At 38.5% G+C, this 26,032-nt stretch overlaps 1 protein-coding gene across 1 annotated transcript in view; it reads left to right on the top strand.

Moving 5' to 3' along the window:
- Nucleotides 1–26,032, top strand: part of LIFR (LIF receptor subunit alpha) — a 55,246-nt gene that overhangs the window by 16,672 nt on the left and 12,542 nt on the right. The window contains exons 6-14 of the mRNA XM_049767674.1: nucleotides 2,260–2,517; nucleotides 6,353–6,482; nucleotides 7,503–7,672; nucleotides 9,452–9,597; nucleotides 14,169–14,331; nucleotides 17,162–17,232; nucleotides 19,356–19,569; nucleotides 23,034–23,213; nucleotides 25,146–25,247. Of these exons, the coding sequence (XP_049623631.1) occupies nucleotides 2,260–2,517; nucleotides 6,353–6,482; nucleotides 7,503–7,672; nucleotides 9,452–9,597; nucleotides 14,169–14,331; nucleotides 17,162–17,232; nucleotides 19,356–19,569; nucleotides 23,034–23,213; nucleotides 25,146–25,247 (1,434 nt within the window). The remainder of the gene's footprint in view (nucleotides 1–2,259; nucleotides 2,518–6,352; nucleotides 6,483–7,502; nucleotides 7,673–9,451; nucleotides 9,598–14,168; nucleotides 14,332–17,161; nucleotides 17,233–19,355; nucleotides 19,570–23,033; nucleotides 23,214–25,145; nucleotides 25,248–26,032) is intronic.

Here is a 26,032-nt window from a genome sequence, read left to right as displayed (position 1 = left end):
CCACACCCAGTGACACTCAGGGTGTCACTGGCTATGCGCTCAGAAATCGTTCCTGGCATGGGGGACCATGTGGGATGCCGGGGATCGAACCCAGGCTCATCCTAGGTCAGCCGCATGCAAGGCCAATGCCCTACCGCTGTGCTATTGCTCTGCCCCTCTCCTGCAAAATCTTAAGGCAGTTATCAAGCTGCTCTTCATGTCTACTTGTTCTGTGTGTCAGGAGATCCCCACTACATGATTTCTCTGGGAGCCATGGACTCAGGCTGCAGTAAGGAATTGCTCCTAATAGGGAAAGAAAGACAGTCCTAACCTAGCATATATGCATTCTGAATTCTTTGCATTTAACTTACACAAAAGAGTTTCAGGAGGAGGTGAAATGTTGAGGCAGGAGAGTTTGTGTTGAAACTTACTTAAGAAAGAAGTAAGAGTAGACAAAAAGAGGAAGTTTGTGTTCTGAAAGAATGTGAGTTTCTCCAGAGTAAAAAAAAACCAAGCAGTTGAGTCAAACAAGGGAGGGACATGTTAGAGGGAGAACAGAGGTTTGAAGAGCAAGCCAGGAATTGGTATTGTTAAAGAATTTCTTGAAAGCTGTATCTAAACATGGAAGAATATTAAAAAATATATATGTAGGTGGTAAGGAGATAAACTTTATATATGTATTCTCAATTTCTCACTCATAAAACAGACCTCCATAAGCGGCAGAATTGTTGTAGGAAAAAATTCCCATTTTATACATGGGAATATAAATGTACAAAACTATTACTGCACTAAACATAAATCATATGTAGGTAAATTTTGGTAGTGAGAGAGACACCCTTGGAAATTGTTGGCCAAAAAAATACAGTACTTTAAAAAAGACTGATGGACATTATAGATAATGCACTCTAGTGATAATAGGGAAAAAGGGGTCAGGAAGGGAGGTCTGGAAGCAGGTATATAAAGATAGTATTACTGCAGTTTAGCCAATGAAGGTGAAAACTGTGCCCTTGGATTTAGGAATGATGTGAAATGTGAAAAAACTAAGGAGTCAGAATTAGGATTCATTACTTTGCATTTTGATGTCAAAAATTTTGAGTCATTGGGGACATAGTTTGGGTATTTGCAAATGATGCCGTGTAAGACAAGTATATATGAACAAATTAGAAGGAGATATAAATACTACATATTTCAGTATGGTGAGCATAAAGTGTTTATACACTTCCTCATATACTTTGGAAATGGGTTTGCTTTGAAAATCATCAACATATAATTGGTGTGATTATTCTCTTCTGATCCTGGATGTTCACTTAATTGGGGTGAAGTGGAATGGGACCACAACCACATCCTGGAGAATTTTGTGTATCTAAGGGTAGGGATGCCAGAAAGAGAAGCCTGCAAAGAAAACATCAGCCGGCAGGTTCACAATTACTTAGGAAGAAGGGAATTTGAGAAGGAAGACTTTAGGCAACATTTTAGATACTGTGGAACTTCAAATAGATTGAAGCCACTGATTTAGTAGTTAGGCCACAGAGACAATCCTTTTAGTGGATTGATGGTGCAGGTAGATGCCATCTAGCCATGGATTAAATAGGTAGGGGCCAGAGAGATATGGAGGTAAGGCGTTTGCCTTTCACGCAGAAAGTCATTGGTTAGAATCCCAGTGTCCCATATGGACCCCCGAGCCTGCCAGGAGTGATTTCTGAGCGTGGAGCTAGGAGTAACCACTAAGCACTGCTGGGTGTGACCCAAAAAACAAAAATAATAATAAATAAATAGGTAAAGATTGGCTCTTTGGGAAAACAAATGTAGCTTGTCCTTGCAGAAAATAAAAATTCAAAAAAAATTTTTGAGAATGCAGTGTATTTAAACATAAATTAGCCAGGTGGGAAATAAACAAGTAGCTTGTCCTAAATGCATAGAATCATTGCAAAGGTATATGATTATTTAATGAATGATTTTTTTCCAGTGTGGATTTTTCACATTTGATTATAATTCTCATTTAATTTGAATTATAAACTTCTGAGATGTTAAACCTTGACCTATGATTTCTTCAGCTTCCTATGATTCCTTCATCCTAAATAAACCAACTAGATAGTTTATATGCACACATACAACACCCTCACATCTTTTGCTTGAGAACATGCCTTAATCTACTGTTATCTCCAAGCACCTGTCAGTATATTTTCTGCTACACTGGGTTATGTCATGGTTTTAAAAAACAAAGCAAAAAAAATTCTAAGTATCTATTAAACTAATTCTCATTCCCCTCCCTCCCCCTAGGATCTCCTGTTTCTCTCACTCCTAAGGTCTTTCCGCTGGATAAAGTAATACTTGCTGGATCAGATATCACAATTTGTTGTGTTACCCGGGATAAAGTGATATTAGCCCTGTATGGCTCAATAAAATGTCCTCTTATCCATCTTGATGGGGAAAATGTTGCCGTCGAGATTCATAATTTTTCTGCTTCAAATAGTGGTGGAACCAACGTGGTTTTTGAGACAGACTATGACATGTACGGGACAGTTATTTTTGCAGGATGTAAGTATACAAAATTAAGAAAAGAGTTTCTGTTCATCTGCTTCTATCATCTCAGAATGCCTTAATAGCTTTGTGGTGATGGTTTTTATCTTTCTTTTCTTATTCTTTAGTCTATATGACATAAGGACGTACCAGATTTTATTTTGCTCGTTTAAGATGAGTTCTAAACTGATCTATATTTTCTGAATCTGTATAACATGTAGGTTTTTAAATAATATTTGAAATATTTGGCTACTAAATTAGTTTAAATTCTTAGCAGCTTTGTTGAACCAAGGGATTTAGTAATGCTGTATTTTGTAATTAGTGTTTAGGAGTTATTTGTTTTAAACTAACATCTTCAACTTGCCTTTTCTAAATTCCTAAATTAAGGAGGATTTATGGGGCTGGAACAGCAATACAGTGGGTAGTGTGTTTTTCTCGCACATTCTCAATTCCTATTTTATCTCTGGCACCCTCTGTAGTCCCAAGCCCTCTAGAAGTGAGTGAACTCTAAATGCAGAGCCATAAGTGAGCCCCGAGCACTGCCAGATGTGGCCAGAAAACTAAAAAATAAAATTTAAATAAAAAAGATTTAATAATCCAACACAAAACCTTTCAATAACATATACATTCTTTCTGACTTTTAAGATGATATGTTTTAGAAGAAAGAGGGTATTTAGAACAGGGAATCACTCACTCACTGTGCTCTGTAGGTATCTTTGCTGTCCTTTCTTTCAGAAATTCCACTATTCCAGAAGTAGTGGTAGTGCATATGTACTCCATGGCGATGCCAGGCACCCCGGATTTCCTTACTGATCTTACTCTCTTGCCTAGACTCTGTGATGCACTGGTGCCTCTGCCTCTGCATTCTGAGCAACACGTCTCTAGTTCGGTCTAAGGACTAAGTGAAAAATGGTTGTAAAGTGGGTTTTGGATTCTGATTGCTTAGGAATCTTCATTAAGCCTTTTTCTTCTTAGTTTTACCCTGGATCAGTAGCTCTCAGGTCGTTTTTGTTCAGTTTTCTAGAAATGAGGATGAATTATATCCTGCTGGTGATCAGCTACCTGTACAGTAAACCAGGAATAGAAGCACTGCTTAACTTGATGGCTATAACTTTGCTCTCCTTTTCTGCCTTCTCAGTTAATGCATTTTGTAATTCAAGTCAGAGGGGTTACATTTACATGTTTGAGTGTTAGAAATTCCAGAAAAGGATATTTTCTTGCCTCATAGAATTTTACTGGATAACTTGGAATATCCCTTACAGATACTTATGCAGACTATATTGAGAGCAAGTGGTAGGTGCGGCAAAGTTGGCTGTGTTTATTATTTTCATTATTCCCATCACTTTCTCTGTTTCACCATTTCACCAACTGTAATTCTTATTTTATCTGTCATTTGTAGCTTTGGGGTTGAACTGTTCTTGTTTAGTATTGACTCACAAGTAGCTGGAACATTTTCTTTCAGAGGGAGCATGTTAGAAACTTGCACTCAGTTTCTAACAATCTTGGTGTGGTTTAAGATTCATTTATTCTCTCTCACTACCTTTCCTTGGAAAGGATTTTAGAATCAAGCTGTCAATTTTCCATACATACACACTTTGATACTTAGAAAACCCTGCTGGGATTTTCCTTGGCATTACATTAAATCTAATAGCTCAGGAGGCTATTCTTACAGCATTGAGTTTTCCAAACTGTCGATGAACATAGCATAAAGGTCCATTTTATTTAGATTTGCCCTGATCTACCTTAGTGATTTGAGGTCTTTAATACTTTTTGGTCAGTTTATCCCTAAATGATGTTTTCAGTGCTAATAAGAAATGACTTTGTTGGGATCGGAGAGATAGCACAGCAGTAGGACATTTGCCTTGCACGCAAGCCAAACCATGATGGACAGTGGTTTGAATCCTGGTATCCCATAAGGTCCCTCGTGCCTTCTAGGAGTGACTTCTGAAACAGAGCCAGGAGTAACTCCTGAGCACTGCCGGGTGTGACCCCAAAAGACAAACAAACAAAAAAAGGCATTGTTTTGCAAATCACATTTTTCTATTTGCCAGTATATAAATATATAATGAGTTAAGTTATAGTTAGCTTTTATTTAGTTTTAGCTGATTCTTTTATAAGTCAATTTCTTTGGAAAGAAAATCAGTCTATTATTTTTCAGAAATTGACCTCTCATTTTCTCTTTCAGTCTTTCACTTTCTCAGACCGGCTCCTGTTACTTTAAGTTTGTCATCACACGAGTTGTTAACCCCTAAAATAATTATCAAAATATGCTCATCATTTTTATCTTGTTACAGTGACTGATAGTTTGGATGTAGATTTAGAACAACTTTTCAAAATGTCAGTGTCAAGTGGTTAAATGTTTCTTTAATCCATTATTAATATTACCTAAGAATATCTGAAATAATATAATGCTTTTCTCTTGGGAAGAAATGTGAAGTTTTCTATATCTTGGTTGATAACATAAGGACGTCTTTAAATTTTAGATTTTCAAAAATAAAAATATTATAAAATTTTTTTAAAAGTATTTTTTAGCATACTTTCAAGGGTTTAGATGGAGCTCAATAGAAGAGTCCTCATATGTGAGTTCTTGGGTTCAATCCTCACCACCACAAGAAAAAAGAGCAGCAAGCAAAAAAAAAAAAAAAAAAAAAAAAAGAACCTCAAGGGATGATAAATATGAGTAAAAAGAATAGTAAAGAGTACCTATTTCTGTAAATGCTTAACTAAGCATTATTCTGAGCTATATTCAAGAAATATATTTAGTGTCTGATTATAACATTATTATTTCAAAAGTTTTGCACACATAAAAGTACACAAAGGTTTGTTTGTTTCTTTCTTTTATCTTGGCCTTACTCCTAGAAATAAGAAAAAGCAGTTTCAGTAAAGAATAGGAAAAAAATTGAACATAAGGAGGTACAGAATGCATCAGCAGTTGATTTGTGAATAGTTGTTCTTGTTATTTATCAAGAACTTTGAAACGTGCAATATTTATTTCCATTGTTTTTTGCAGTGCTGATAATTGGACACAAGAGCCCCCCAGTATTGACTTTCATATGATTTATATATTTTATTTTTTGTTTTTTTGGGCCATACCCGGTGACACTCAGGTTACTCCTGGCTATGTGCTCAGAAATCACTCCTGGCTTGGGGACCATATGGGACACCAGTGGATCAAACTGTGTTCCGTCCTCGGTTAGTGCATGGAAGGCAAATGCCCTACCGCTTGCACCACTTGCTCTGGCCCCAATTTATATACTTTTTAACTTACAACATATAGATGATAAATAATAAAACATTTAACCTATAGGTTTTTCTTACATCTTAGACATAGGTTTCTTGGGGAGATTTGTTAGATTAGACTGAAATAGGATTTAAGTGGAAATGATAGTTGGTATCTTCAGGGGGAGTTTCCTAGTGCTCCTAATATTCATTCTCCCATATATCTTTTAATTTACTTTTTGTTTTGTTTTGGGCCACACCTAGTGTTGCTTTGGACTTACTCTTCACACTGCACTCAGGCAGTACTTGGGCACTTGGGGGAACATATGGACTTCCAGGAACTGAATCCAGAATGTCTGCATGCAAGGCAAATGCCCTACCCTCTGTACTTTCTCTCCAGCCCCTCTTTCTTCCACATATTTAATTCATCATTTCTAATATGCATTGAACTTTAATGGAAAAACAGGCTAGAAAAAAGTGTGATTTTATTATTCAAACAGTAAAACACAAACCATAAATGAGTCTAACTTTAAAGGAAAATATATTAATATATTAACTTCAATATTTATGAAGTATGTTTTCAGAGTATATACACATAACTATAAGTAACTACCTTTTCTCTTTCTCCTATTAGATCCACCTGATATTCCCCAAAAACTTGTTTGTGAAACACATGATTTAAGAGACATTATATGTACTTGGAATCCAGGAAAACCAACGTCATTGGCGGGCCCACGTGATACTAATTACACTTTATTGGAAAGGTAAAGGCCAGCAGAAACTCTGTCAGGGTTACTCAGCATGAGAGACACTGATGGATGTCAGATGATGCAGGGAAAGAAAGGTCCTTTCACTTTTATAATGTGGACTAGATGTTTTGTACAGTAATGTTGAAATTTGATTCTACTAAAGTTTTATTTAGTTAGTTTTGCAGTTACATCCAGTGGTGCTTTGGGCTTATTTCTGGTTTTGTGCTCTGTGATTACTCCTGATGGGGTCAGGGGACCCTTTTGGGTTGCTAGGAATTGAACCTGATTGGCCACTTATAAGGCAAGTGCCCTACCCATTATATTATCTTTCCATACTTTAATTTTATTTATTTATTCATTCATTTATTTATTTTTAGTTTTTGGGTCACACCCAGCAGCGACCAGGGATTACTCCTGGCTCTGTACTCAGAAATAGCTCCTGACAGGCTTAGGAGACCATATGGGATACCAGGAATTGAACCGGGGTCCTTTCTGTGTTGGCCACATGCAAGGCCATACTGCTGTACTATCTCTCTAGCCCCATACTATAATTTTAAATGTATTATAAAGTCTTTATTTCTTGTGTCCTTTAAAATAAAAACTGTTGGGGCCAGAGAGATAGGGCATTTGACTTGCATGCAGCTGATCCAGGATGGACGGTGGTTCAAATCCTGGCATCCCATATGGTTCCCCTGCCTGCCAGGAGCGATTTCTGAGCACAGAGCCAGGATTTACCCCTGAGCACCACTGGGTGTGGCCCCCACCCCCACCCTCTCCCCTAAAAAAAAAGAGCTTTGAAAAGGAACTTTTAAATAAGGACAGAAACTGTTTGTGATTAGTGGCCTTTAAATAGATTATTTTCTTCTATTTTTAAAATTTCATACATTTTCTTGCTTGTATGTAGTAGTTCATTATTAGAAGTCTAAGCCTAAAAGTATACACTTATTTTAAATAAAGCTTATTAGAAACATATTCATTCTTTTCTTGCCATTCTAAAATGACTTTCATATTTTTTATTGCTCTTGTAATTCACAGCTTTTCAGGACAATATGCTATTTATAAAAGAAATGATTATTCCATAAATGAAACCTATCAGATATTCTTTCGAGCGCCTCCTGGTCAAGAAATATTTAATTTTACTCTGGATGCTAAAAATGATCTTGGTCAATCAGAATCAACAATTTTAATTAATATAACTGAAAAAGGTAAGAAACCAGTGCATATACCAATGCCTGAAAGGTAGGTAACTTTAGAGATGCTGCAGCAGTAGTATAGCAGTTAAGAGTGTTTGCTTTGTACCTGCTCAACCCAGGTTTAATCTCTGGCATCCACGTTGGTCATCCCCCAAACACCACCACAAGTAATTCCTGAGTGCAGATTAAGCAGTAATCCCTGAGCACTTCAGGTGTGAACCAAAAGCTAAAAATATAATAATAATAATAATAATAATAATAAAGTAAAATAACTTTAGGATGATCTCAAGACTAATGAAACATACATCTAGGCATAATGGTTTTTTTGTTTGTTTTGGGGGTTTGTTTTGGTAACACCGGCTATGCTCAAAGGTTACTCCTAGCTCTGGGCTCAGAAATCACTCCTGACAGGGTCAGGTGATCATATTGGATGCCAGGGATTGAACCCAGATCCATCCCAGTTTGGCCACATCCAGGGCAAATGCCCTACCACTATGCTATCTCTCTGACCCCTAGGCTTAATGGTTTTTGTAATTTCTTAGTAGTTGATACAAATCTTGTGAGTTTATTTTAGACTCTGTAAATTTTACCATTTTACTTGATTAAAATAAAATCTTAATTGCTTGTTTAGATAGAAACTAAACATAACTCTAATAGTTTTTCCTTCCTGGAAAAATTTTTAAAACTTTCTGGTGGTCATCAAGTCTTTTGACTCTCTCAAAGATTTTCGCAGATGGCAGCATCCAACTGTAGCATTATGTTTAAACCAGGCAGCTGACCCCAATCCAGAACAGAGACACAAATATGCAGTCACAACCAAGGACCTTTTTTATTACTTTCTGTTGCAGCCTCTCTTTTCCAGGGCTCACATCCCTGCCCATAATAAGGTGTGATCTTTGGTCATCTTGAGAACATGATAGAACAGATCATGCATCACAGATAGAACGTGATAGAACAGATAGGATGTGTGCAAGTATACAATGTTTAGTGATTTATTTGAAAAGGAATTTTATCTCTAGGCTAAAGCCCTTGAAATCCATGTGAGTTGTGTTTCAACAAATTATTTTGTTCTTTTCTTGTTGATAATTCTTTCCCATCACTTACATTAGCATACGCACTAGAACCAGTGCACAATGGCTTTAAGGTACAGTTGTTCTTGCCAAGCCCCCAAACCAGAATTCTTATCAACTGTCATTTTGCCTAATCTGAATCTGAATCTTAGGTTATTATGTAGCTTTATGAAGAACCATAGACTTACCCTATCATTAGTGCACTAAAAATTTCTTTGTTAGTTAAATCTATGCCATATAATTAAATTTTGCTCATTATATCTTTGTAATATTGTGTTATTTCTTGTTAGTTGTCTCCCAAGTAAGTTACTGTGATAGTACTGTCATTTAGTGAATCTAACACGAATAAGAACCTTTGACTTGGTCAGTTCTGAAAAATGTGGACATGGTATTATCAGTGAAAGTATGGCCTGTGTATTCTTTAAAAATTATTTTTGATAACACCATATCAAAGTTCCTCTCTTCTTTTCTTGCTTGATCTTTATTGGACATATTAGGAAATGACTTATTTATTCTGTTACTTCAGAATAAATAACAAATCCAAAACACCACCCAGTGGTCCATAGAGGGATGGAAGTTGATCCTGGCTCTATTCAGACTCACTCCCAGCAGTGATTGGAATCAGTAGGTGCCAAGGATCCTTGGCCCCTCTGCAATCACTTTTTTTTTTCATAGAAAATAGTCTTTACAGTAATTCATCTTTAAAAATTTCTATTTACAGTTTGTCCCCGTACACCTACTTCACTCAAAGTGGAGGATATTCATTCAACAGTTGCTGTAATTTCCTGGGATTTAGCGGGCAATTTTGCAAAGATTAATTTTTTTTGTCAATATGAAATCAATGAAAAAAATTCAGCAAAAGAATTGGTGAGTAAAGTTCTTTTAGAAATTTGATGTTATCTTTGATAAAACTGTTATCAATTGTTTTAGTTGATAACTGTTGAGTAATTTTAATATAATTTTAATTAAAATAATGTTAAATAATTTTAATTCATTTAATAATTAAAATGCTTGTAATGCATTTAATTAAATTAATTGTAATAAATAACTTAGGTTATTATATAGCTTTATGAAGAACCAAGACCTTCTATCTACATGAGTATAATGGCAGCATAATATTTGATGCTGAACACAATTATAATGCTTGATAATATGGAAAATAAGGGCAGCTTTTACAACTCAAAGTATTTCCAGGTCTGCTGATGTACTGCATGAGGCTAGCACTTTGTATATTTGTGCATGAATGAATGGCTTGGACTATAACCTTTAGCAATGGTTAATGAACTAATCAACACCAAAGATATGAAGGGATTTTTAAAAATGCTGAGTGCAGAATAGGAACAAGGAATAATTGGTCATTATGAGTCAGAACATGGCTTTTCTTACATTTTTTTAAATAGGCTTGCTTTTATAATATAACCTTATACAATTCAAATAAATGATATTTTATTTAAGCATTCATTTGGAAATTTACTGTTGATTTCTAGAAAATTAGTCAAATGTGAAATCTGACCCACTCTTTTTTTAATAATAATTTTTATTTTGACCAAAGTGGATTACAAATCTTTCATAGTAACATTTTAGGTATATATTGACATTGAATCAGGGGAATTCCCACCACCAAAGTTGTCCTCCCTCCACCCCTGTTCCCAGCATGCATCCCATATCCCCCTCCCTTACCCCTCAGCTGCTAGTATAAGTGGTCCCTTCTGTGTCTAGCTTGTTGTAGATAGGGTATCGATTCTGTTGTCATTGGCTTAGGTTTTGGTGTTTAAGTTCTATCATTTTTATTACTATTTAGTGATCATACAACTGTTTGGTCTTGGTACCCTCCATTATTCCCCTTTGATTTGAGAGGTGAAACAAGATGGTTCAAGTTATGTGGTTCTGTTTGAAGGAAAGAAAAAAGAAAAAAATAATAAAATGGGGTAAAAATCAAACAAGCAAAAAATGGGTGGAGTCCTTCTAGAGGCTATAAATATTGATTTGAGAGAAGAAAGGGAAATAGGAAGAAAAACACAACAATACAAAAAGAAAAATCAAACAAAAAATCCAAAAAGTATCACAGCAATAAAGACTACCACCACACAATAACCACAGTCCTGAAATAAAAACAAAACAAAACACACAAAATGAAAACAACAACAGCAACAACAATAACAACCCCCCCAAAATTATTTTGTGCTGCTTCTTTTTTTTTTCTTTCTGCATAGGCACAGTAAATATTGGGGAAATTAGATAGGGAATTCCCTTGGCCTAAGAGATACAGGTTTCTCCGCCCTTGAAGTATACTGTCATGGGAATAACTACAGATTCCATACATGTTCATTTACTCTCCCCTAGGTCCTTCTGTAGAGTATGGAAAACTTCTGTTCCATCATGAATCTTAAAATCAGACCTGTGTATCTAGAAATCTTGGTATCTGCACAGGTCAAAGAATGGAGCCTATGATGAAGTCTTTCTTTACGGTTCTAGAAGTTCTGTTCCTTCACTGTTGTTTTAATCAGTCTTCTGTAGTTGGTAGTCTTGGTTTTTGCACTGATCCTAGGATGAAGCCTAGGATAGAGTCTTTCATTATGTTTCCAGAAGACCTGTTCAGTTGCAGTTGTCTCAGTCAGACCTCTGGAATTAGAGATCTTGGTTGTTGTACAGGTTGTAGACCAAAGGCTAGACTAGGGCTTTTTTATTGGTCCCAGGATAAGTTCTGTCCAGTCATGGTTGTCACAGTCAGTCTTTTGTAGATAACGATCTTGGCTTTTGCACATATCAAAGAATGACACGTCTTCTGACTTCATCCTATCGTTAGATGGTGATGTAAGACAACCTGATCTTAATTCAAGTTGTTGCCATTTTCTCATTGTCAGGATACCATGTCAAAACTGGCTCATATTTGGTGTCAGAGCGGTATTAGTAATGTCCCAGAGTGAGTTTGGTTCCTGGAGCTGTTGCGGAAAACTGTGTCATTCTATGTCTGGAATCCAGGGTTCTGGGTTGGATGGTCATTGTCTAATCACCTGGAGTCTAATTTGGATCCACATGACATTATGTTCAAGGTGGGAGGCGCCCCTATATTGTAAAAAAGTATGAGTTCTTATCTATAGTAGATAAGAGCTTGTTTCTATATGTAAAATTCCCCCTTTTGTAGTATTCCTTTGCAGGAAGAAATGGTGCATTTGGGGATGGGAGTGTCAGGCTCCATCCTCTCTGTTCCCTGGTTTTGACCTGAGCTATTATCCCAAGCATGACTTTTTATCGTAGGTTTTTGTACCAAGCAGAACCAAAAGGGTGAAGTTAAGGAAGAGAAGAAAACAGAAACAAGACCAAAATATATATAGAAAAAAAAATTTTTTTAATGAGTTAAAAAAGTAAGGGAACAAAGTGATGCAGGAGACTACCTTACATTTGGGGATAAATAGGTTAAAAGGTAGTATTATATAGGTCTTAAACTTATAAAGGAAATATAGGTTTCCCCATTGTCTTTTGAGATTTTCTTGTGGGGTGTGGGATCCAGGGCACATTTTCATCACATACCCTGGTCTTCTTGAGAAAACTGACCCACTTTGTTCCAATTTTAGTATATGTGTTGCTGAAGCGAGCCCACTGACCTGCTTTGTATTTGTATTAAGTGATCAGAAGTTCAACTATGTTCTTTATTGGTTTTTTTGTTTGTTTTGTTTTTAATTAATATCTTTAAGCACCATGATTACAAATACGTTTGTAGTTGGGTTTCAGTTATATTAAAAGGACACCCCCCCTTCACCAGTGCAACCTTCCTATCACCAATGCCCCCATCTCCCTTCTGCCCCACCCCCTGCTTATATTTGAGACAGACATTTTATTTCTCTCACTCACTACCATTGTGATGATAGTTGTCAGTGTAGTTATTTCTCTACCTAAACTCACCACTCTTTTTTGTTTTGTTTTGGGGTCACACCCTGTGGCACTCAGGGGTTACTTCTGGCTTTGTGCTAAGAAATCACTCCTGGCAGGCACCGGGGACCATATGGGATGCCGGGATTTGAACTACCATTTGTCCTTGGTCAGCTGCTTGCATGGCAAACACCCTACCACTGTGCCATCTCTCCGGCCCCAAACTCACCACTCTTTAGGTTGGTCTCCCACAGGGTGGTTGGGGAACTCTGAAGCCAATTCTGGAGACTTTCTGCCAACTAGGTAGGTGTTCAATGCAAAAGCTCAAGGATGCAATGCTACTCAGACATTGGGTTGCTGGAATTACCCAGCCTACCTGCAACCATTGATGCTCTGGAGATCATTTAATGCTGAGGATCAAACCAGGGTCAGCCACAGTAAGGCCTGAACTTTAACCTCTGTACTATCTCCCTAGCCTCTTAGATTTTATTGAGGTTTGCAAATAGTTGAATTTGTTTTAAATTGCTTCATTTATGGACCAGATTAATACAAATATTATAGTCAGTAAAGTATTTTCTTGTCCTGCCAACCCAAATTTGATCCCCAGCATCCATATAGTCTCCTAATCCCTGCCAGGAGTAATGCCTAAGGGTGTGGAGCACAAATCAAAAGCATTCTTAAAATTGCTTCAATTCTATGTATGTAGTTTAGTTATCAGTTGAATGTTCTACATGTTGAGTACCATACTCATAGAGAAAGATTGTTTAGTTGTTTTTTTTTTTTTAAACTTTAAGTGAGCTCAGGAAGATAGCTCAAAGGAATAGAAGATAGCCCTTGAACATGCAAGCCTGACTCTGTGCTGGATCCCAGCATTGCAAATTGCTTCTCCCCAGTGCTGCTGGATAAGGCCCTGGTGATGATTGCGTGTTCAACCACCAACAGGGAGACCATTAAGATAAACAAGCAATGAGGTCAGAGAGATAGCACAGCGGGTATGGCATTTGCCTTGTATGTGGCTGACCCAGGTTTAATCCTGGTATCCCATATGGTCCCCGGAGTCTTCCTGGATTGATTTCTGAGCACAAAGCCAGGAGTAACCCCTGACCACTGTTGAATGTGGTTCAGAAACAAAAACAAAACAAAAAAAAAAAGATAAGCATGTGAATGAAACAAGTGTAAGACAATATTCACCTCTAAAAGTCTTATAATTGTTTAGACCATTTCAAATTACTAGTTGCTGTCAAAATTTAAGTGTTTAACTATTAGTCACTGAATGAGTATCAAAATTATATCACCTCCTCATAATTTATTTTATCTTTAAAGTTTGTATGTGCTTTTATATGACAGCATGATTTAATATAACTGACTCTGCATTGATGTAAAATATTAAAGATGTATTGGAGGAACTGTTTGGGGTTATAAAGAAGCAGTTGTAGATGTTTAATCACTTTATACTACAAACTGGAAAGCTTTCATATCAAAAATTGTCATGTATATGTGTATTCATACACCTATGACATTGCATCTAATTATGTAAATATAAATATATACATATCTGTTTCTAACAGAGGAATGTCACAATCAAGGGAGTAGATAACTCATATTATTTCATTGTTGTGGACAAGTTAAATCCATATACCAGTTATACTTTTCGGATTCGTTGTTTTACTGAGCCTTTCTGGAAATGGAGCAGTTGGAGCAATGAAGTACACTTTTCAACCACAGAAGCCAGTAAGTTTCAATAAATACATGTTTAGTTATTATTATAAATCCTGGAATTTAACATTTTTTTCCAAAAAAGAAAATGTCACCGAAGTTACAAAGAACAGTACTTACATTGTGTAACTGGATAAACTATTACGTAGGCTTGTTTTTAAATTTTGTTTATGGGAGGAGGAGGGGTGCAGTTCTGGTTCATGCTTAGAGCTTTGGACTTCCTATTAGCTCTGTGCTCAGGAGTGTCTCCTGGTGGTGCTTGTGGGACTATCTATGGATTGCCAGGGATTGAACCCAGGTCAGCCTTGCAAGGAAAGAGCCTTAATCCCAGATTATCTAGGCATTTTAAATGATGGTTTTTAAAGTTTTGTGACAATATGGAAAAGACTTTGGCCTGGTTATCAAAGGACTGGCTTGTTTCAACTATGGCATGGCTACAGCAATTTTAAAATTAGGCCCAGGAAACCAAACTTGAAATTCCTTCTTTGGCTTGAGGTAAATTATAGGGTGAATCTTGTCATACTTTTCTTTTCTCGAAGTTTTAATAATCTGGATTGTCTTTCATTTAAAACAGCTAGTAAGAGAGAATTTGTTGGGAGCAATCTAGCCTTCAGAAATAAGTGAATTTTAGGGGTCAGAACAATAGCACAGTGGTAGGCCATTTGCCTTGTTTGTGGCCAACCTATGACGGACCCATGTTTAATACCTGGCATCTCATACGGTCTCCTGTGCCTGCCAGGAGTGATTTCTGAGCCCATAGCCAGGAGTAACGAGTGTCACCAGGTGTGGCCAAAAAACCAAAAAAAAAAAAAAAAAAAAAAGAAGAAGAAGTTAAGAGGGAAGAAAAAGAAATAGGTGAATTTTAGTTTCTGTAGTAAGGCTTAAATCAAAGTAGATAAAACAGGTATTGGTCCTATTTTCTGAGTATGACAATTTCAAAAGGCAAAATGATTAATCTGATACAGCGTAAAATGAAAGAATGAAGACTTTGAACCTGGAAGGGGATTCAGTGGTTAGTACCAGGTCATGGTTCAAAGCCTGCTGCTGTTGCTGCTGCCTTTCTCAGCAAAGTCCCTGTATGATCCCTGCAAGAATGAGCTAGAGGAGTGCTTAAAGGTCGGGAGTGTAGCCTGTACATTTTAAGGTCGCAAGTGTAGCCTGAGCCTGATGCTCTGCTCTTAAGTATTCCCAGGGAAAAAAAATAAGGAAATCCTGGGACTGTTGTGGATAAGCCTCTGTCTTGCATGTGTCTGACCTGAGTTCAACTCTAGCATCATAAACATTCCTGTTGAGGAATAAGTCCTGAGCATTATAGGGAAAGGAGGGAGGAAGGTCCATCCTGAACACTGCAGGGAAAGAAAGGAAGTGAGGAAAAAGAAAAGAAGGAACATGGTGGGACCCCCTAAAGAAAAAAACTAAAACAAAAAGACATTATATAGTTAGAATTTTTAGGACTAATTCAGCAAAAATACTGCATATGTGATAAAAAATAAAATTTATTTACAAATATTAACCATTAGCACAACCAAAAATTATAGATGTTAAGCCCGTTTTTGTCTCTCCATCTCTTTTTTGGTCTCTGGCCAACACTGAGTCCGTGACTCAGTATGATAGGCTCATGGGTAATAGGCTACGAACTCAGGTGTATGAGGAGGCATTTTAGAGATTGATATGACACCAACTCTTAACTGCAGGTGGTAAACTTTTGTGGCTGGGAGGAAATTGTTTTATTTATACTTCATTTAAATGTAGGCATTAATTCACTTAAATACTTCTGGGTGAGTAAGTACGTTCCCTATATAAGGAACAGTTCTATCAGGAGCATGCAGTGAATGGAAGGGCAGTTCTTGCTCTTGGAGTTCATAGGATTAGAAGTGAAACATTTATGGTCTATAAGCCTGAGGAGCTGCCACAGTGGTGGAGCATACATACACACATGCTGTATTTTTCGTACTATAAAACACACTTTTCTCCCCCCCCCCCCAAAAAAAAAAAAGATGGGGGTAAATGTCTCTGCCTCTAATGGAGCAAATGCCACCTGAATCTAAAGCCTGAGTGCAGGGGACTTTTATTTTTTATATTAATGAAAAATATTTAAAAAGTGTTTTTTTTTAAATGTTCTAATCTAAAATAAAAAGTTAGGTAAATGTGTTTAACCTACTGTGGACTGACGTATTGTAAATATACTTCAGCCTCGCAGGCTGGTTGTTCCCAGCTGCCATCTACTGAAGTCTCTTGTTTTCCTCATCTAAAAACTATGTGCATCTTATGGTCAGCTGTGTCTTATAGAGCGAAGAATATGGTATATATAGTATGAGTGTCACAGAAAAAAGACAGACCTGTAAAGTCAAGGCTCAGGAATGAAGACTGGGCTCTGGGTGGGGTGGAGGATTGCCCTTTTAAAATCCTGTGGCTGGGCAAAAACTCTGGGGCTATGAGGAAGCAAGCCTGGTGATTCCTAGAGGGGAGTTCCAGGCACAGGAGATAAGGGGCTGCAGTGGGTAGGGCCCTGGCCTGTCAGGAGCTGCTGCCAGAGACTATGGTCAGCCCTGGTGGATTTATTAAGGGCAGGCAGCGATTCCATCCCTTCAGTCCTCAGAGAGCTCAATCTCTTTCTCTTCTCTCTCTCCTCTCTCCATCTTCCTCTCCCATTCTCTCCCCCTCCTTCCCTCCTCTCCTTCTCTCTCTTTTTCTCCTCCTTTCTCCCTTGTCTTTCTCCTTCTCAAGTGGAATTCCCTGAACTGCTTCAAACTTTGCTTGAAACTTTCAAATACCTAGAAATAAGGATTTCAGGAACTACTGTCTACTGACATCTCTGACACTAACTTTTAAATCTCTTTCCTAGTTCCTTTAAAGGGACCAGATACGTGGAGAGAGAGGAGTGCTGATGGGAAAAATTTAATGCTCTATTGGAAGGTACATCTTTCATTTTCTTTGAATGCTTATGTGGCTTTTATTATGCTCACCAGTTTAACTTACCTATGGTACTCTGGTTTCCAAGGTGCTTCTATGTTTCCCAGGCTGTTTAATTGACAGTGTTGCTGAGATCTACCCTGGTTCCCTATTACTGATTCCTCCTGATTTCTCCATGGTCCACTGGAGGAAGACATTTGTCTCCTCTGAGCATGCACTGTTTGATTTTTTATGAGACCCTTTAAGGACCTAAAGGTTTCCTGACTTCCTGCTCTGTTGTTTTAGCCAGAAACAAAGGTATGCTGCAAGTTAGAATCCCAAGTGTTTATATTACTTTTTTCCTTCCTGTGGATAGAAAATTGGATTTATATGTTTGTTTTGGCTTTTTTTTTTTTTTTGTGCCATACCCAGCTATGCTCAGGGGACTGTATAGTGCCTGGAGATAAACCCCAGGCTCTCCTATGAAAAGGATGCACTTCAGCCCTAGAGCATCTCCCTAGACCAGAAAACTGTGTTTTAATTTATTTCATTTATAGTTTTATTTATTTATTTTTTTTTTGTGGTTTTTGGGTCACACCCAGCAGTGCTCAGGGGTTACTCCTGGCTCCATGCTCAGAAATTGCTCCTGGCAGGCACGGGGAACCATATAGGACGCCGGGATTTGAACCAATGACCTTCTACATGAAAGGCAAACGCCTTACCTCCATGCTATCTCTCCGGCCCCTCATTTATAGTTTTTTACCTTAAATATTTTTCATTATCGTAATATGCCAATTATAAAATTCTGCATAGTTTTAAAATTTTTAGATAAAATACAAATTACATTTTGATTACAGCAAATACTTTGGTTGCTTTTTTTAAATCTAATTTATGAACACCCAGAACAATTGTTTTCAATGCCATATTTTATAAGAACAGTCATAATCAGATTTTGCTATTTGAAAGCAAGACATTTTTGTTTTTACAAGAATGTGCCATCTGTGCAACCCTGAGGAAAGTGAGCTTGGTTCTGCATGTGTTGGCCCATTGCTTTGTGCTCTCAGTTCCACACTCCAGCCACAGCCAGGTGTGTATCCAGTTCAACACTTAAGAGTGAGCATAATGCAGTGCAGGAAAAGCATCAAAGTAGATGATTGTGCTTAACCAGGAGTAAAAAGTGTTCCTTGGAGCCAGAGAGAGTACAATGGGTAGGTTGCTTGCCTCACATGCAGCTGACCTGGGCTTCATTGCCACCTGACAGTTCCCTGAGCCTCTCCAGGAGTGGTTCCTGAGCCTAAAATAACATAATCCCAATATTCATCTGTCCTAACCAGACAAATGTTCAACTGAGATCAAAGATGCTGGAATGATTCCCATTCTCACCCAGGAGGTGGGCAGATCTGTCATTTTTTGACAAGGCCAGGAAATACGGGAGACTTGAATTGCTGGGGTCATGTGGACTTTTTTTCAGCACTTGTCACAGCAATGTGGATGGCGATTTAACAATAGTTTTCGGGCTCCAGGGTAGGTCAGAGCTAACAATGGGGCTCAGAGACATCTCATCAAAGTCTTAAGGGACCTGGTGAATTGGCCGAAGAGACAGCCCTAGATACCAGCAGACTGGGAAGATCAAAAGAAATGGAGTCTCAAATCAGGAGATGGGAATAGAAGAGATTTTTTTTAAACTTCTTCCATCCTACTTTGATTTTTTAAAGTTTCTGCCATGGGCAAGTGACCAACATGAGAAAAAAACTTTTTGGTTTCTTTTGTTTTTGTTTTGTTTATTCTGATACATGTGATATGCCTAGTTTTTTCGTGTGTGTTTTTAAGTAGCACAGTACTTCCTTACTTTCAGTTTGCCTCTGAAAAGCATGCAGACAGACAAATGTGGCTTTGCCCTGCTCCTGGTGAATGTCTATGTTCTCTGCAGCATGTCTGGATTTTCAGTGCCCTTTCCTGGCCCCTTCCTGCCAGCCTGTGTCTGACTCTGATAGCAATTTCACCTTCTCTGGTTTCCTTGTCAGGATGAGTGAAGCGTCTAATTTAGACTGAACGGGTCTTGCCTTGTCCCCGGGACTCTTTTTTGTGGGTTTTTAGTAACAGAGTTACTGGTTTTTAGTTGTTTGTTTGTTTGTTTGTTTTTATAGCCTTTGCCCAGAAATGAATCTAATGGAAAAATACTTTTCTACAACATCTCCTGTTCATCTGCTGAGGGGACACTGTTCTTCTCTAAGATCTCCCCCCTACAGTACAGGGAAGAAATACCACTTGATAAGCAGGAGTGCAACATCAGTGTGGTGGCAAAAAATGGCGCCGGTGCATCACCACCTTCTCTGATAAGCAGCCTGGAAATTCCAAATGGTGAGTGCTGAAGGGAACCAATGAAAAGGAAGGTGCAATGTGCTGTACACTCATTCCAGTTCTGATAGATCAGCTTTTTCCTCACTGCTCGTGAAACAAGCACAGACACAGATTTTTTGTGAAGTCTTCATTGCGAGTCAGCAGCAGTTGTTAGTATTGACATAGACATCTACAGTGATGGATAAAATCATCGCCGTGCCCAGGTATCTTGTAGTATGTAGGAGAACCATGATGGTGGATGTGACTCTAAAGAAGAATGAGTTTAGCAGCTCATTCAAATGGTGTTTTCATGTCTCTTTCTCACCAAGACCATGAATGTGATGTGACATCAGCTACACTAGTTCACAAACATCAGGCAAAGCAAAGTGCTCATTTGAAATAGAGGCTTAGGAGCTAAGCTTTTCTTTGTGAAGAGGAATTCTTTCTTGCTAAGAATTTTTTCTAAATTAAATCTTCAACATAACCTTTGGAAAGGAATCGTGATGAGATTTTTAAAAATTGCTCAGTCCTTTTAAGTGGTTATGTTTTGATGCCATACCAAAAGTGCTCCCTGCCTTGGTGCACAGGGCCCTACTTGGTACTGGGAATTAAACCTGGGGCTTCTGCATGAATATTTGTGCTCTCACCCTCTGAGCATCTTTCTGGCCACCTGCAGTTTGACAAATCACCTATGGTACATCCTGTCTGCTACCACCTTGGTAGCTTTCTGAGCCATGGGTTTTATGTGGGGACTCATCATACCACCTCTCCTAGTTGATTCTGCTTCCAGGTCATTCCTAAATTCCTGTCATGCTTGGTACAACTTCCCCAATATGGGGCATTGTCTATCACTACTCACTCCACTCACTCCTAGAGATACAAATTGGATTCTCTAAATTAATCTTTCAACCCTCACTTGATGCCATTTCTTTTATGGCTTGCTTTTTAACTAGTTATTTTTGTTTGTTTTGCTTTTGTTTTGGGGCCATGCCCTGCAGTGCTTAGGACATACTCCTGGCTCTGCTCTTCATAGTCACTCCTGGCAGGCTTGGGATACTGGATGGGATGCTGGGAATCAAACGTGGGTTCGTCGAATGCACGGCAAGCATCCTGCCTGCTGTACTCTTTGCAGACCCTAAGTGGGTCTTTAATTTGGCTCAGTAGCCTGAAGGAAATTACAAGGAAAATGAGGGTAATATAGTACTCTAGTCCTCTCACAGTGCTCTCAGTCATCTGAGACTCAGAACACTGACCAAGTTTTAGAGAGCAATACACATAAGTGGGGGAGGCCCTTGGGTATTAGTGCAGATGCAAAATTACATACTTGTGAGAGCAGGCAAAAGATGTGTGAAAGATAATCTGATTTATGCATTTCACTGCTCTCAAAACATTTGGCTGTACTGTGTTTTATAACACTATCTTATACTATATTTTTAGTACTCTGTATTTATTCGCTTTTAATTCAAAAGCTATATTCTTCATTTCCCTTGAAAAAGATAATGATTCGTAAGGAGTCTGTAGCTATTCCCATGACAGTATACTTCAAGGGCAGAGAAACCCTGTATCTCTTAGGCCAAGGGAATTCCCTTTCTAATTTCCCCAATATTTACTGTGCCTATGCAGAAGGAAAAAACAAAGTAACAAAAAATCAGAAAAAAATTTTTTTGGTTTTGTTATTGTTGTTGTTCCTGTTTTTGTTTTTGTTTTTGTTTGTGCTCTGTTTTGTTTTTGTTTCAGTACTGCTCGTTGGATTTTTTGATTTTTCTTTTTGTGTAGTGGTGATTCTCTTTTTTGGGGGTGGGGCACACCCAGCTGTGCTCAGGGCTTACTCCTGGCTATCTGCTCAGAAATAGCTCCTGGCAGGCACGGGGGACCATATGGGACACCGGAATTCGAACCAACCACCTTAGGTCCTGCATCGGCTGCTTGCAAGGCAAACACTGCTGTGCTATCTCTCCGGCCCCTAGTGGTGATTCTCTTCCTCTTTCCCCTTCCTCTCTCAAACTGATGTTTAGAGTCTCTAGAAGGACTCTGCCCATTTCCGCCTGTTTGATTTTTACTCCATTCTATCTTTTTCTTTTCTTCCAATAGAACCACATAATTTGAACCATCTCGTTCCGCCTCTCAAATTGAGAGGGAAATAATGGAGGGAACCAGGATCAAACAGTTGAATGATCATTAAGTAGTAATAAAAATTATTAGTCTTAAACACCAAATCCAAAGCCAAGGACAACAGAATCGATATCCAATCTACAACAAGCTAGACAAAGAGGGGACCACTTATACTAGCAGTCTGGGGGAGGGGGGAGGAAGGAGGGGGATATGGGATGCATGCCGGGAACGGGGTGAAGGGAGGACAACTTTGGTGGTGGGAACTCCTCTGATTCAATGCTAATATGTACCTAAAATATTACTGTGAAAGATATGTAATCCACTTTGGTCAAGATAAAAATTATTATTATTAAAAAAAAAAAAAGATAGTGATTACAGAATTATACACCAGTTGGTTCGGTAGTTTTCAGCACTTTCTGAAACTGCTGAGCTGGTGAATGTTCCTTGGGCCCTCCACACTGCAACGTAGGGACCTGTGGCCTCAATGCAGTCCTGCTCTGGAGTTTTATTAGCTTTGGGCCAACAGGCTGTTATGCCCACCATACTCTGCACTATAAGCTAAATTGTTGTTTTGTGCTCAGTGGTAGTTACTAAATTTACAAGTGCATAGAAACCTTTCTATACCTTTTTCTCCCATCCTTGAATATAGATCAGTGTCATAAATTACTTCTTTTCTCCTGTTCTCTGAAAAGTTTCTCTTTTCCTTTTGACCACTGTGTCCTAACCCAGCATAAATGTCACCCCCAGTCTTGGGCCTCCAGCTTTTGTAGGTCTCTCTTTTTTTCTGTGCACTCTCCCTTGTCATCCTAATCACACAGAAATTTGAGTCCATGGGGTTTCAACATATTCTGCTTCCCTGTCTCCAGAATCTCTTCAGCCCTCACACATGGTTGGGTCCTTGAAAAGAAGGACAGGAGGTCCAGCTGGTCATTTCTCCTAAGATATCACATACCTATTTGTGGACACTGTTCAGGGGTAGAGGTGCAAGCGTGAGCCCTGCCTGTGCTCGTGGTGAGCACTCACATCCTTAGAAGATGATGCGCTGAGACACTCAGAACTTGCTACCCTATAATTTTTCACAGTTCCCTAAAAGTTCCCTGCCCCTGCTCGTTTATTCCTGTCCCACTCTACTCTAGCTGCCTTTTACTGCTGTGCTTCAGCTGCTTGCTTGTGTACCAGAATAGCTTTTGTTGTTAACAGCATGAAGAGCAGTACTTTAAGGCTTTGCCTAACTAAGGTTTATCTAGGCTAAGAACCATTTTTTTTTTTTACAGGCTTGCACTGTGCTTTTTTTGTGGCGCATGCCCATTTTCTGGCGATTTTCCCTCTGCTATTGAATGCCTGTAAAATTTTATTCTTTTTTCTCATTCCAGATGATATCAAAATAGAGAATGCCGTTGGGAGGGGAAAGAGCTTTCTCTTGAGTTGGGATTACAATCCCAACATGACGTGCGACTATGTCATTAAGTGGTGTAAATCCTCTGAGCCTGAGCCCTGCCTTATGGATTGGAAAAAGGTCCTTTCAAGCAAAACAGAAGTAGTCCTAGAATCTGGTAAGCTATGGACATGCCTCTCAATGAAAGCTACCCAAAAATAGCTGGGGTGTTTTTGGTTTTAGGGCCATACCCAGTGACACTCAGGGGTTACTTTTGGCTATGCGCTCAGAAATCGCTCCCGACTTGGGGGACCATATAGGACACCGGGGGATTGAACCACTATCCATCCTAGGCTAGCATGAGCAAGGCAGATGCCTTATCACTTGTGCCACCACTCTGCCCCCACCAAATAGCTTTTAAAAGAATATCTTATGGGAAAGAGACCAGTTGAAATCAAGGATGATTCCCTCACCACTGACTCAGATATGAGTTGGTTTCACTTTTCTAGTAGGTAATTTGTGGTATTATCTGTTAGAAAGCATTTATGGCCTTCAGTTCAGTTAGTACTTGCTTAGGAGGCACTCAGGAATCACTCCTGGTGAGCTCGGGACCATATGAGATACTGGGTCTTCTGAGTGCAAGGCAAGCACCCTACCCGCCCCAGTCTAGGAAATCTGGTTTAAAAAAATACCCAGAGAGCCAAACAGATAAATATTTTTAGATAAAGAATGCCTATCACACAGGGCCGGAGAGATAGGATGGAGGTAAGGTGTTTGCCTTTCATGCAGAAAGTTATCGGTTCGCATCCCGGTGTCCCATATGGTCCCCCGTGCCTGCCAGGAGCAATTTCTGAGCATGGAGCCAGGAGGAACCCCTGAGCACTGCCGGGTGTGATCCAAAAACCACACACACACACACACACACACACACACACACACACACACACACACACACAAAAGAATGCCTACCACAGCCTTATTTAGAACTGTAAACTTTAATAGCAACTCATAGAGTCTTTAAGACAATGAGTAAATTATGATACATCTATGAAATGTCCCTTGTGTTAATTACATAGTATTAAAAGTCATGTAGAAGATTTTGGGGGCTGGAGCAATAGTACAGCAGGTAGGGTATTTGGCTTGCATGAAGCTTACCTTGGGTTCTATATCTGGCATCCCATATGGTCCCCCAAATACCAGCAGTATTAATTTTTGAGTGCAGAGCAGAAGTAACCCCTGAAGATTGCCAGGTGTGGCCCAAAACCAAAGCAAAACAAAGTGTGTAGAAGATTTTAAACTTGTAAAATTAGCACTCTCTCTATGCCAGATTCTGTTACAAAAGTATATGTGATTCTGACTTTTGACAAGAGAGAATGGCTTTTTGAGTTGGAGTGATTCTTGTGGCTGTCTGGTAGTCTCACTCAAGTTTGCTCCCTGGACTTATTACCCTAAGAACAGACTTAGAGGCCTAATCCTTTCACACAGGAGCCACTTGGGACAGTGAAAATTTCAGTGTCTGGCCTTTAGAGCAAGAGAGATCTGTGGGGGTCTTTCTAGCCCCCAAATATCTCTACTTAGGGAAGGGAATGAATGATAGGAGCACAATATGATCCTGGCTGGGTTCAATTCTAGGAAGAAGAAGGATCTAGAGCAGTACAGGGCACTTGTCTTACCTGTATCGGATGCAGGTTGGATCCCTGCCACCCCGTATGTCCCCCTGCCATGACTAATCCCTGAATATCGAGCCAGGAATAAACCCTGACCACTACCAGATATGGCCCAAAAGCTATTAAAAACAAATCTGTGAAGAAGCTAACATGGCTGGATTTGTAGGAACAAAGTGAAAACCTTGATCATGACTTTTCTCCCCGCACTGTGGGGCCCTGTTAAAACACAAAACTTGCATTACAGTAGAAGTGACTAATTGTGGTTTCATCAGGTTTCACACACTGTTGACTGATTCTGAAAATACAGGTGTAACTGTTTTAAGACATCTGTTTCAAGTTAGCTTTGGAACTATCAGAATAAATTGTTGTAAATTTGATATTTCTTAAGTAGGTATTAAGAGTAATCTTTACTTACGAAATTTACTGATTGCTTTCATCTATAGATCAGTTTCAACCGGGTGTAAGATATAAGTTTTACTTGTATGGATGCAGAACTCAAGGATATCAATTGCTGCGTGTTATAGTCGGATATTTAGAAGAACTAGGTAAGTTAAGTTGATCAATTTTCTTAGAGTTTGAGGTAATCTGAGAAGTTCTAAATTAAGATTGAATTATAAAAGAAGATTAACTCAATAAATTAATATTTGTATGATAAATTTTATTATTTGATCACTTATTCTTCCTCCACTTTCTTATTTATATTTCAAAACTCTGTGAGTTGTCATTGAGTAAAGTTAATCAGTCATAGATAAATGTAAAAAATATGTTTGATGATTTTAATTACTATCAGTGATAGATTGATAGAAATAGTATACATACATCATTTAAATACTCTTTCAAGAAATGTTGAAATATAAAGAAATACTTTTAGATGAAACAAAATCATGATATACAGTTTTCCTAGGGGTTAAAATATTAAGTTAATATATTAAAAATTACTTCGACATATTGTAAGTTGAAAGTTGACTGTTTCATCTATATCTCTATAATTATGTCTCAAAAATTACCTTGGGTTGCTTTATAAAGACCTAGAAGTTATTTTTTTAGTGTAGTCATTTGTCAGCCCTGTTAATGCCAAGGTATTGTTTCAAAGAATGTATACTCAAAGGGCATTAAAGAGGTGAGAAAAGGGAGCTGGAGTGATAGGACTGATAGTACAGTGGAAAAGACACTTTCCATGCACACAGCCAACACATGTTTGATACTTGGCACACTATATGGTCCCCCAAGTCTTCCAGGAGTATCTCCTGAGCATAGAACCAGGAGTTACCCCTGAGTGCTGCTGGGTATGGTCAAAAAAAGGAGGTGAGAAGAAAAAAAATATTTGGCA

This window comes from Suncus etruscus, chromosome 2 (assembly GCF_024139225.1).
Source record: "Suncus etruscus isolate mSunEtr1 chromosome 2, mSunEtr1.pri.cur, whole genome shotgun sequence".
NCBI classification, from domain to species: Eukaryota; Metazoa; Chordata; class Mammalia; order Eulipotyphla; family Soricidae; genus Suncus; species Suncus etruscus.
Note: the sequence above shows the minus strand (reverse complement) of the source record. Positions and strands in the feature narration are given on the sequence as shown.